The 14,167-nt window shown below is 41.4% G+C and overlaps 1 protein-coding gene across 5 annotated transcripts in view; it reads right to left on the reverse strand.

Annotated features, from left to right (window-relative positions):
* Positions 1-14,167, reverse strand: part of VEZT (vezatin, adherens junctions transmembrane protein) — a 222,349-nt gene that overhangs the window by 90,954 nt on the left and 117,228 nt on the right. For all 5 annotated transcript variants that reach the window (XM_085653385.1, XM_085653384.1, XM_085653383.1 and 2 more), the window contains exon 5: positions 5,305-5,586. In XM_085653385.1, the coding sequence (XP_085509511.1) occupies positions 5,305-5,586 (282 nt within the window). The remainder of the gene's footprint in view (positions 1-5,304; positions 5,587-14,167) is intronic.

Consider the following 14,167-nt stretch of genomic DNA (forward strand, 5'->3'; position numbering starts at 1 on the left):
GACGGTACAAAAAATGATGTTGACAAAAGAAAAGGAAACCCTGTGTATCGATTCCTTTTAGGCATCTTTACTATTGAGAAACTACTCAATGTTTAGCCTTTTTATTTGATTACATAAGTCAATGTTTTGATACACAAAATGCCCACTCTCCAGCCAGCACATTCACAGAGGAAGTAATGGACAAGACCCACCACCAAAGCCTGCTCGACAACACTGCAAGGACTCCTTCACCACGACAATCCGCAAACAAAACCCACCCCCTGCACTTGCTGACAACTGTGAGTCAATGACCTTCAAGTTGGAGCTCCCAGGTTCCTAGAGCTCATGACAAAGCTCGTTAGTACATCACACTCTGCTGGGAAGGCTCGTATGAATTTCAAGAATGCTCCGAGCGGCCACTTTCAACCGTGGCTACGATCCTCAGATCTATTTAGTCTTCAACAAATTCCAGTCTGGTTTCGATCCTGGACATCGAACCAAGCCCACCCGAAGCACTACCTACATCGTGAGATCAGAAACAAAACTGAGCCTCCATCTTCCCTGTGATTTCTGTCGCCACATCCGGCACTGTGGACAAGCGTGTCCTGCTTGGCCCTCTGAGCCGTGAAGCACAGCGGTGGTTCTGTGGTTCTACTGTGGCTGATGGGATGAACTGAAACTAAGCAAAGGTAACTTTCCCTCAGCCGCAGGATGAAGAGTGGACAACTCTAAAACCACACACGATATCGGACTTTCCCAAAGGAAAACACAAGAATCCATTCAAAATGCTATTTAACCAGAGCATTTTGTGATGGGAAACAACGGCTGTTACAGATCTGTGGGTAAAACGAGGGCCACTTGCTCCTTTATTAGCACTGCGCAGATGGCTTTCTGGGTCACCACATGGTGTTATCTTTTTCATCGTGTCAGATGTGTCATGAGTACAGTCTCCAAGAAGCTAGCGAAAGTCTAGCCTAAAGAGGTGTAGGGCGCTATGCAGGGTATCAAAGTAGTTCTAATTAGCTTGGCTTTTTGCATATAAGTATCAGTCATCCGTGCTCATCAGATAATGAACCCACCCACAATATAGCTGCAACTCTCCGAGTAAACCACGCTAATAACTTGTTCCCTTGTTTACTGACTCATGGATCTGCCTTTTTTCCCCCCAGGAGTGTAATTTAGTTGCTTCGGGAGCCAATTCCCTATAGTCATCCTGTAAACGGTGTAGTATTTTATTTATTACTAGGGACGGGTGCTTCTATAGACCTTTACAGCTGAATATCTCACCCACCGTCCATTACCTTGATAGCCCAACTATCTGCCTACTTTTTATATGACCCCAACGACATGGGTTGACTCTGAATTACTGATTTAAAACCTTCTTCCAAGGTGACCCGGGTTGAAATTATCGATTATTTTCCAAAAAGTATAATTGGGTTATTATGATTGGTTGTTTATCTAAAGATTTGTCATTAAGCTCTGATGCATTCAATCCCCATATGTTTTTCTCGTCTCTTTTTATGACTCCCAAATGTCAATACCAATGGTGAGTGGTCAGGTATATCTCTTGCTAGGAAGTCTACCGAATGCACAACATACAACATAGGAGCATACAAGTGTGGTAAAAAAAAGCAGTGGATCTTTGATATGGCACTAAGTACCCCTGAGAAGAAGGAGTACAGCCCTTTGACCACATTATAGAGTCTTCAGGCATCCAAGAGACCCACAGACCTCAGACTAATCTGGCCAGATTAGTCAATGGGACTGACCCGTGGGGATGGGACTCTGATCCATCTCTAGAGGGACCCATATTATCTCTGAAGTCATCTTTTAGTAGCAGGTTCATCTTGGCGCCACCAAGAGCAATGAAATATTCCTGTTAGAATTCTGTTTTGAAGATTCGGGGGCAGTGACATTCAGGGCTGTGACCTGTGTGTGCACACTGTGGCTCAAGCCATAATGTACTATTCATCAGTCTCCCTATTTGTGGGTCAATATAAACATAGAGAATTACGGGAGTAAATTGTCACCTCCTGGGGCCCTCAGAACGGACATTCAGCGCCAACCAAGTGGGTGTCTTGGAATAACACCAGGAAGGGCTTATGCCTTTGTCAAAAGTGGATGTCTCTGCCACATTTAATTTTATTCCTCAGCTTGTTAACATTGCACGAGAGCACTTTTGCGAGACCCTGAAGCCCATATCCCATTTCATCCATCAACGATCAATTCAGTCTTCTTGATCAATTACAATCCGGTTTCCGCGTGGGGCACAGCACCAAATCAGTAATTACACATATAGTGAACGATGCGCTAAAAATGTTGGATCAAAAGGAATCATGTCTCCTTATTCTCCTTGACCTATCTTCAGCATTCGATATGGTTAAGTACGACTAACTACTAGACCTATTGGAATGTAGGAAGGGACTCTCAGGGACCGTCTTAAACTGATTCACCTGGTTTCTCCAAAACAGAACTAAAAAAATCAAGGTTAATCAGTCTCTGTCAGTCCGCACCTGTCAGAATAGGCGTCCCACAGGGTTCCTCCCTCTCACCCATCCTCTTTAACCTGTTCATGGATCCGCTAACTTCAATTCTGAGCTCATCCAATATCCACTATCACATGTATGCTGATGACACCCAATTATACCTGAAAGTCTCCTCCCTTGAAGATATCAAAGACCTCAACTTAACCCTACAAAAACCAAAAACTGTCTGACATGCAATCACCTCCAACTAAATCTTAAAACGTTATTCCTCCTAATCGCCCCACACAAACAGTCACCCGTCATTAACGAATGGATGATGCAACTAACAGGCTTCAACTGCCTGCCTCAGGGCAAGAACATGCAGAAGCACGTTAGTGCTGCCACCAAAGGAGCGAACCTCCAAATGAACATCTTAAGAAAATTCAAAATATTCCTGCCAAAATACTTCTAATCTGCTATCGAAGCTCTAGTGATCCCCAGGCTGGACTATGGAGCCTAACCCTAGGCGGCATGCCCAAATCTCAAACGGCTCCCTTAAGGGCCTCCCTCAACTCTGCGGCACGGCTCATCACTGGATCGAAAAGAAACAACCACATCACTGCTGATTTGAAATCCTTCAAATGGCTCCCCTACGAAGCAAGAATTCAGCTGAAAATTGCATGCATGACCCACAAAGCCCCACACTTCAATACCCTAAGTTATCTTGCTAAACTTGAACTCTCTGGGGGCTCCAGATCTTCTAGAAGCTCTGGTACTTTACTGCTGAAACCACGGAGATTCTCTAAAAAGAAAACCTACAAGAGAGCCTTCTCTGACATCACCCCGAAAATTTGAAACCCCCGACTGAATCTCTCAACAGCATCTTTCAAGAAAGAATTTAAACTACTACTCATGAACACATTTCTGCCCTAGATCCTTGAAACTCTTCTCTCTGAGCTTATAAGGACTCGTCAACTTTGCTCAGGATTACGGCTCGCTTGTTATATTACCGTTTGATCTATCTGTCCTATTATTGAGGTGATCCCTCCCTCTTCGGGGATCTGTCATATCCTGTCCTTTTTCTCAACTATTATAATTTCGATTGTATATGTCTCTGTTCTTTAAAATGTGTAGTACGCTCCGATACCCGCAGGGGTCTTGTTCGCGCTATATAAAACCTTCAAATAAATAAATAATAAACATTCCAAAGTGAATCTCTATTTACTGAGGATCGTATCATACAATGAGGCCTAATGATTGATCTCCCATAATCCAATGAGACAGTGTGTATCAACTTTGAAATCTTTATTAATTTCTAATAGTTGTACACCACATCACTCCACAAAGATACCAAAGCGATGTTCATCTAACCTCAAGATAACATCAATTTTAAAGATTTCATATGCACAAAAGAGAGGGGAAAAAACTAGAAGCCTCAAGAGTATACAATTACAATTTAGCACTATTGTCAAGATAACCACAGCTTCACAAAACATTTCACCATGGCAGTGACATGCATCAAGTGTAATGGCAATATCCTTTAAATGCCCATTCCCACATTCAGGAATTCAACAATCACAAACATCTTGATGACACAATAAAACGTGCTGCAGTGTTAACATTGATTCATTCATTGTTCTCAACAAGGAGAATTAGGATAATTGCAAAAACTAGTGAATACACTCTAAACAGACTATGCACACAAATATATATACACACGCACACATTTTTTTTACACAGTGGAGGTCAACAATATGCAGTTATAATGAAGGATGAGTTTCCATAGGAATAGCTTTTTTTTGTTTTGTTAATACCTTTGGGGCTATTTGATGAATCTATGTATCTGCACAAAACTTTCCAAAAAACAACTTCATCCACCTCAGCTCCTTCCTGGAAAGTTTTACATCTTTTGACAAAGCCACACATAACTTGGTTTTGCATTGACTGCAGATCCATCCAAGCGATGGGGTTGTGAGTAAAGTGGTGTGGGTCAAAAAACAGTATTTCCCATTTTAACTCCCTTAGGAAACTTTGCTCTATGCTACAAAAAACACTGAACAGAACTGCACCACACTTGGCATGAAACTAGAACTTTACTAAGGGTAGTTAGTGTCTTTGCATTATTTGGTGTAAATCTACACAGCAATTTGAAATGAGTGTTACAAAAGTGAGTCAGGTGGACTTAAAAGAGTAAGTTGTAGAGCTATCTGGACCATTAGTTTGCAAACTGACCTTGTACACAAGTTCATGGACAGTTTGCAGGCCTAACTTAAAAAAAATAGTCTCTCCCAAACCCTCCAGTGAACAAGGAAGCTTTTTCTCCAAGGTCTGTAAAACCAAAACGGATTGTCTGGCTGTGAGAGAAAAGTTTCTCTTGAAGCCGGCATTACAGGATGTGGGGCACAGTCTCTGCATACTGAAAAAAGAAAGAAACAAAATGCCACATAAGGGGCAGTGTGGGCACACCCTGACCCCCAGACCTAGGTGTGAGGGGTCCCCAAAAGCTCCTTCTTAAAAGTTTAAAAAATGATTATTTTTTAAATCGGAGTTAGGGTTTGCATTGCTGTTGTGGAACTTATGTTTTGCAGAGCTAACAATAACAGGTTAATTTCAGTGGCTTTAGGGCTTTAATCCATAATATACTCACTTGATAATATGTACATCTGTGGGCATGTACACATAAAAGTACCAATTCTTTTAACGCAACACTTCACTCCAAAAGATTCTGTTACAACATGAAAACGTCATGTTCCCTCACGTTTCAATGTTGATGGACACCACTATATAAAGAGAATGTGCTAAAAGGTTCTTTTACTATTAAAACAGTTCATGTTAATTTGTTACGAAGAGAAATACTCACAGAGTAAACCCTCTGGAAATGACCTCCGTCTCTTGAATAAGTCTTAAGGCTTTCCTCACTAGGTTGGTGAATGCGCGGCTGTCAGTGACAGTCTTTTCCAGCTGTGTCCGGTATTTTTTCAGGCTTATTTGCAGCTTGGCCAGTCGCCACTTGCTGACCAGGCGCACATATAAAAAGGCAGCAAATGCAGAGAGACCAGGACCCCACATCAACCATGAGGAGGCATCCCACGTGTGAAGTGCAAACAGAGCACTGGCAAAGGCAAGCAGCACAGACATGTCCCTGTAAGGAAAACAATATCGGAAAAAATCAGCAATGATACCGTGCATTATAAATAAGACTCCCCGTTTTCCGTTTTTTCTGATGTTTACAGATAATTACTATATAATTTATAAAAGATCCAAAAAGACAACATAAGTACATTTATTAGAGTGGTGAGAAGAATAGCCACTCAGTCTGCATATTTACTTATCCAACCACTTGCCATTTTGCTCTTACAATGTAATTAATTTCCAGTATCTAGCCTAATGAGAAGCCCATGATTTTGCCTTCTGTGTGACAGAAAACCTTTGAATATGGGTTTTCTTTTTAACGCAGGGTTTGTACTACTTCATAAGTAATAGTTTCTGCTAAAAGTAACCAGTTCGAATCCTAACCAAAACTTTTCTGAAATGGGGAATGCCCAAATGTCACATAGATTTAAAACCTTTCCCAAAATGTTCCAAAAAATGGGTGTATAGGAAAGAACGTGAGAGAAATAACAAATGTCTTGCCCATTGGGTTTTTTTTCTCCTTTTTTTTTTTTTACTTTGAGTAGAGTTCATTACATAAGTAGAATGTAATGCTTGTTGCTAGGATAGAATGTTGATGTTTGAAGGGGGAGGTTAGTATTGCAAAGCTGGAAGAGCAAGCTGGAGGTATCTATCCTGTGTATCTACAAATAAAGATTATCAACTACAATCCCTGTGTTGGGGAAGATCTTTACATTGGCGACGAGGATGGGATTACATCTTTCTGGAAACGCTTCGGGGCTGTCTGCATAGCGCATGCGCACGTACTGTGACAAAGAAGTGTTCTAAACATGCCCAATCGACTGTAGAAAAACGACGCATTGCACGCACGGCGGCCATTTTAACAAGTTGGGATTACATTTCAACACTGCTTCGACTGCCTGCTCTTAAACGATTCATTGGAAGTGTTCTTCTTAACAAGCCCAATCGACTATAGAAAAACGACGCATTACACGCATGGCAGCCATTTTAACAGATTGGGACAACATTTAAGTGCTGCTTCAACTACCTGCTCTTAAAAGCTTATTAGAGTCCTTCATTAACTGATAATTCACAATTTATTGACATGTACATTCCTTTAGCGTACTAACCATTTTCTTTCAGGTCATCTATACATTTATTGTGATTGATTTCATTTCTTGAGGTATAAATTAGTATGGTGATTATTTAACCAGTACTACTATGGCAGATCAGGGTTTAGCAGCGCCTCCTTCATTTCTTCCAACACCTGGTGACCCTCCCATTCCTTGGAAGGAATGGAAGAAGTTATTCTTAACATACATATTAGCAACTGGGGCTGACAAATATGGACCCATACGCAGACAAGCCATTTTACTCCATCATTTAGGCGTTGAGGGGAGGCGTTTGTAAGAAAATCTTCCTGAAATTTCCCTGGGAATGGGTGATGGGCAACCTAATAACGTTTATGAGATGAGCATGCAAATGTTAGAAGTGAGGTTTATTACAAAAATTAATGTTGTGTTAGAGAGACATGAATTCTTCTGTCGTGTACAAAAGCCAGATGAAGACATCGCAAGTTATGTAGCTGCGTTAAGGGGACTTTCCCTAACTTGTTGTTTTGAGGGTTTGAGTGATTCACTCATACGTGATCAAATTGTCAGATGCGCTAATAATAAGAGGGTACGTGAGAAGCTCCTTATTAAAGGTTGTAAGTTAGAAGAGGCGATACAAATAGCTAAGGGACTTGAACATTCTGACTTATGGATAAGAGAAATGGACAAATGTAGTAACTCAATAATACCAAAACAAGTACTGTCAAAAGATTCAGGGTCAAAAGATTTAAATCCTAAGGGATCAGAGATCCAAGCTTATGTTGATGAAACTAAAACAGTGAAATATTTGGGGAAAACTCAGTCCAAACCAATTATTAAGTCCGCAGAAAGTCCTCGTACCGGAAGTAATGCACCAGCAGCCACCGCGCGATCAGGGAATATAACACATACAACTACTATGCCCAGTTTTAAATGTTATCGGTGTGGTGCTCCTGGCCATATTGCCTCGAGTCCTAGGTGCATGGCTAGAAATGCTATTTGCAGAGCATGTGGTAGGAGGGGACACCTTGCCAAAGTGTGCAATTCCAAAACCCAGTATGTACAAGAAATAGACGACACTTGTGAGAGTGTTCATGAGTTAATGCTCTGTGTGGATGGTTCGCCCATCCCCAGTGAAACAAGGTGTAATGTAGTCAATAGTAATGATATTGCTATGGAAAGCACTGATAAGTAGAAAAACCTCACTCAATGATCAGTTTGGACGGGAATGGTGTGAAAATGTGGATTGATTCCGGAAGCCTGTACACACTGTTGTCCAAGGATATGTATTTCAAAGTATGGAAAGAAGCGAGTAAGATGGATGATTGGGATGTTCCTGATATAAAGGCAGTAGGTTATAGTGGTAAGACTATAGATATACTAGGCTTTAAGTGGATGGTAATTGGCTTTGCAAGCGAACGAATTTACGGTCGGGTATACCTGACAAAGCAAGGATGTAATTTACTGGGGTGGCGTCACCAGAAGGACCTTAGAATAATGCTAAATCCAAATGCTGATCAACCGGTCAAATCTGCTGTGTTTCATGACATTGGGGATTATGAAACAAGTGTGATGGAGAAAATTTCTAATGTTTTTTCAGACAAATTAGGGAAACTTGTAAACTTTTCTCACAAAATTGTTCTAAAACATAATGCTGTGCCAGTTGTCCATAAAGTTAGGAACGTTCCCCATCTAATGAGAGGTCCTCTTCAAGACGAGTTGAATAAATTGTTGAACCAAAGGATTATTGAGCCGATTGAGGCCTCAGAATGGTTGGCACCCATTGTAGTTGCCCCCAAGGAGGGAAATAAAATTTGTTTGTGTGTGGACTTGCGCGACCTGAATAGGAACATATGGGTAGATAGGCAGCCGCTATCTAACATCTCTGAAATGTTGACTGCTATGGGTGGTGGAGTGCTTTTCAGTGTTATTGATATGTCGTCAGCTTATCACCAAATTGACCTCAGTGAGGAATCTAGGCACCTCACTTCGTTTGTAACCCCATTAGGTGCTTTCCGCTATTGCAGGATGCCATTCGGCCTGGCATCCGCTTCAGCGGTGTTCCAAAGAGTCATGCAACAAGTATTTGCAGGAGTTGAGAATGTTCTATTCTTTCAAGATGACGTGTTAGTTATAGGGAGAAGTGGTGAACATCATGATGCAGTAATGGAAGAAGTTTTAAAACGTATGGAAAGGCATGGGCTGACTATAAAAAGAGAAAAGTGTCAGTTGAGGAAAAGTAGTGTGACGTATTTGGGTCATGAGATATCCGAGGCAGGAATCAAACCTAAGAAAAGCATTGTGTCCGCCATTAATGATGCTCCTATCCCAATCAATAAAGAACAACTGAAGTCCTTTCTAGGACTAGCGGAATATTGCTCCAAATTTGTAAGTGGATTTACAGAAATAGTGGAACCCTTAAGGCAATTAATGAAGAATGGCGTAGTATTTGATTGGAATGAGGGGTGTGACAGAGAATTCAAGCGTATAAAGTACTGTATACTCCATGCTCCTACTTTGGGACACTTCAACGTAAATGCCAAGACGTTTGTCACCACAGATGCTAGTGCTGTTGGCATTGGAGCAGTTTTAACCCAAGTGTATAACGGTGACGAAAGGATTATTGGGTTTGCATCAAGGAGACTTCAAGGGGCAGAGCTATCTTATTCAGTCATTGAAAAGGAGGCCTTGGTATGTTGCTGGGGCATAAAACATTTTCGTTATTTTGTTTGGGGGTTGCCTTTTAAGGTCCGTACGGATCACAAACCCTTAGTGCATTTGTTGAAGGGTGGTAGGGGATTGGAAGGAAATGTCACTCAGAGGATTTCTAGGTGGATTCTATCTGTGATCGAATATAATTTTGAAATGGAGTACGTGAGAGGTTTGAAGAATGTTGTGGCGGATTACCTATCCAGAATGCCAGTGGATGCCATTGAAGGAGATTTGGAGGACGGTGTAAATGGGATTAAGTGTAATGAAGAGCAAGCATTTGATAAAGAACAATGGGAAGGTGCAATGTTAGATGATAAGGTGTTACAAGAAGTAATGGTATGCGTGTCAGCAGGATGGAAGGAGAGTTATAGTCAAGGCACTTGTTTCAGAAGTTATTGGAATGTAGTGGTGGAACGGAGTGTAAGTGAGGGGAAGTTGTGAAGGAGAAATAAATTGGTACCGCCAGACAGTCTTAGACGCAAGATAATAAATATAGCTCATGAAGGTCACTTAGGTAGGAATATGACCAAAAGACGTGTCCGGCAGTCGTTTTGGTGGCCGGGCATGGATAATGAGTATGAAGAACTTGTCAAGGATTGTTATGCGTGTGCCAGAAGTGACAAGACGAAAATTGTGAGGCAACCGCCACTGGTGTGTCCAGAATTTCCTAGTCGTCCGTGGGAAAGAGCGGCAATTGATTTTCTGGGTCCCATTTGGAGCTTGGCTCTCGGAGCAAATTCTTAATGGTTCTAGTAGATTACCACTCTAAGTGGTTTGTTGTTGAGAGTACGGACTGCATCGAAACTGAGAGGGTAATTGGTTTTATAGAAAGAGTGTTCATAAATGAAGGTATGCCAAAAACACTTGTATCAGACAATGGAGTTCAGTTAGTTTCCAACAAAATGAAAGAATTCCTCTCCAAAATGAGGATCAATCACGAGAAGGTTGCACTATTCAGACCCCAAGCCAATGGTTTAGTAGAAAGAATCAATAGATTGATAATGGAGAACATCCAACTCTCTATTTCCAATGGCTTGTCGTGGTCGGAAGAACTGAAGAAATTAGTGTGGTCGTATAGAGTAACGCCACACTCAGTGACAGGTGTTTCTCCTTTTATCTCTCTTAAAGGGCGAGAACCGGGTGTGAAAGAGATTCCAGGTTGGCTTAAGAATAAGGAGTGTGTATGGGTTGATCGTAGTGCAGTCAAGAAGGATGTTGCGGAACAACAGAAAACTGCAGCGTGGTATTATAATACCCGAAAGGGTGTTAAAGATCATGACATAAAAGTTGGAGATTGGGTGGCTATTAAGCGTGGGGGAATTGTTATCAAAGGGGAGAGCAAATTTTCACAGCCTATGCAGGTTAGGGCGGTGAAGAAGAACATTCTTATTTTGATGGATGGTTCCGCTTGGAGTACAGGAAATGTTTCCAAATGTCGCGCTCCTGATCAGAATGTGCATGATTAATTTCATTTCTTGATGCATAAATTGTATTTTCTTATTCATTTTATTTATGTAATATATGTAAGGGGGAAGATGTGTAGAGTTCATTACATAAGTAGAATGTAATGCTTGTTGCTAGGATAGAATGTTGATGTTTGAAGGGGGAGGTTAGTATTGCAGAGCTGGAAGAGCAAGCTGGAGGTATCTATCCTGTGTAACTACAAATAAAGATTATCAACTACAATCCCTGTGTTGGGGAAGATCTTTACACTTTGACAGACACTTTTTAAGATTTGGTCTTTGAAGCCAATTTGCTATACTTTGTTCTTTTTCTTTTAAATAAGTCCATAAGGAGCCTGATTTACTAATCTTGGGTCACATGGCAGATGCAAAGATGCAGGAATTGCGCAGTATCTACGATGCGACCCAATATTCATTTCTCCACTGCAGTGGATCTAGTAATCCACCAGAGAGTAAAAACGGCATTCAGTAGGTTTTCAGAATATCTGCCCTGTTAATGTTAATGGGATATGTGTTTAGATCGCAAACGACTATGAATCCCTGCGAATGCAGGGATGGCAGCCTGTAAGAAACATACTCCTATCCCTTCATTCACGTTCACCAAATGCCAACATTTTTTCAATGCATTTTGGAATGAGGGTGGGGAAGAGTGCCAGGGTCACCTGGACCGCTATCTGCCCCCCCAATGCAGACAGCCCACATTCACAAAGTTAGAGCAGTTCCACTTCCTGAGGATGAGAGATCACGTCACAAAATGGACGCCACTCCTTTTCAGGTGTCAGTATCCTATCAATGGTTTGTGACCATAGCAGCTTTGGCAAACCGATGATACACTGCATTGCATTTCTGGAAGCAAGGTACACCCCTTCCGCACACTCTCATCCTAATAAGTTACAAAGTGCCCACTGTATGCTGGAAGGCCATCTCAGCATCGCAAAAACCCATTGCCATGTTGTTCAATGGCAGGCTTCGCAACTGCAAAAAATGGCAAAGTAAGCTCATAGTGGCAAGTAACATTATTTCTATAATATATATATATATATATATATATATATATATAACTACCGCCAGGTCCTTTGGAGAAACCGGACACAGACACTGCTGCCTCAGGTTACTGCAATTTTATTTCATTGAAATATTGTGCGGTTTGTGTGTGTGTATATATATATATATATATATATATATATATATATATATATATATATATATATATATATATATGTATATCAGATGTCAGGTTACTTAACAACTGAACTTCACTGAATCAGGTTACAGCTGTATCACGCCACAGTAACCAGAGTGCATTCAGCCACCAGATAATCAATGGCTGGGAAGCAGTCACTGGTGGAACTCTGGGAGGACTATGAGGCAAAATTCCACATGCTAATATCAAACACTGACTTGGTCAGTCTCATCCCATGATCCTACATTGATGGAGGTTCTACTGAAAGAGGTCTAACACAGGTTTAAACAGGCACCCTCTGACAGGGGGTAACCTTTACATGAACTTAGATCAATATCTTCACTTGAGTGAATGCCAACAGATGTCACTACTTTTAATAAATATATGAGCAACCATTCATTATTTCTTGGTATTGATGTATGAATGAGTGCACTTTGGTTGAGGTTCTCCCACTGGGTCCACCTTAGATGAACACCTAGCAGTTCATTACCACTGGTTGAGGTGTTTAGCATGGGCCCCTTGAATCATTGTTTCCCAGTAACGCAACCAATTCATTCACAATTTGGTTGAGGGACTGCCTAGGTTTTCAGTCAAGGTAGAGGTCTAGGATTAGTGCAGTTTAGGTTCAGATCCACCTTGAAATTCCTGCCTAGCACCCTCTTTAGGCTACACTTGCAAGTAGGTTGAAGGAGAGGTAGAAGCGTTGGCTCCACTCCGACCACACCTTCTTGGGATCACTTCCTCTGTGGCTGCCCTTCCTTTCTACGTTAATAGGTTCTGTACGGATTGAGATTCCAGTGGCTGCTCCCTTCTTTCTACTTCATGAGGACTCATCAGACAGACCACCTTAGAAGCCCCTCCTCAGTCTGCTTTCTTTCAAATGTAGACCCAAATGGTTTCCCACTGGTCTCTACACTATTTCCGGTCTCCTTTAGTTGCAGAGCTCTGTGGCTGCACTCTTCCTGGCTAGGTTCCACAAATGAGATGCATGTGATTGTCTCTCTTGGCCTTTCACAGATGTAGACCTAAATGATGGACTCACTTCCACCAATCCACCACATCTACACATTGAGATCCTCATGGTAAGCCCTACTATATCCTTCCTGAGCTTTACATATGGAGAGCTCTGTGGCTGTCCCTTCCTCCTTCTAAACAAGCTGCAGGCCGTGATCCCTGTATTATACCCTTTCCCCCTGATTTCCTCATGCCCTGTGTGTGGGGGGGTCTGGGGGGTGGATGAGAGTGTGTCCGACACCCACCATCCCCATGCGCCACCATCACAATACCAGATTTTCATAGTAAACAATTTCATATTGAAGTAGAGGCGACTGGCCTTGTCTCAGTGATGTCAGCACCAATCCATTCTACAAAGAACACACAAAACCACCTTACAAGATCCAAAAATGTATTACTCCAGATTTATTTAAACACTCCAGTCCACACAAAATAAACAACTAATTTATCTATCTACTGTGACATTATTCACCATTAATTGACCCTTTGATGCAAGGGAGTCTTTAAAATGTGCTATCTGACTACGCCAAACCACTCCAGCCCAAGGAGAAAGTATAAAGAACTGTTTGGTGACTCAATATGACCTAAATTATTGCTACTTTAGCACAGGCAAATCTTCACTAAAAAAACATGCAGATTTCCAAATAATTGCTTTCGTTAAAGAAGTTAAGTAGAACAACAATGGCCTTGTTGCTCTGTACAGCCAACAAACACTGGCTACTCCAGGTCAATGAAAATACCCCAAGCTCACATCAGCGTCTGACAGATCATCTATGATCGGATGACTAGTTTGAGGGGAACCAAAGGTGTAAAGTGTTTGTGAGCCCATGCCGGCGGAAATACAAAATACAGAGTATATGTTGATGTAAAAAAAGCATGGAAAACAGGAATTAATGGATAGGCAGGAAAGCAATGAAGAGAAATTATGCTTTCATGGGGGCAGGTCCTGCTAGTTAAACTTCTCCCATCAAAAAGGAGTAAACAAAACAGCTTATGGCTATATAACTAATGAATTGAATTTCCTACTAGACTTTAAAAAGTGGAAAATAGCTCAATTGTTTTGTAACATAAAGCATTTGATATCATATTGGATGTGAGACAGCACCCTGATGTTAGCGATGCAAGCTACAATGTTTCTCGATAACCTTT

Source organism: Triturus cristatus, chromosome 4_1 (assembly GCF_964204655.1).
Source record: "Triturus cristatus chromosome 4_1, aTriCri1.1, whole genome shotgun sequence".
Taxonomy (NCBI): domain Eukaryota; kingdom Metazoa; phylum Chordata; class Amphibia; order Caudata; family Salamandridae; genus Triturus; species Triturus cristatus.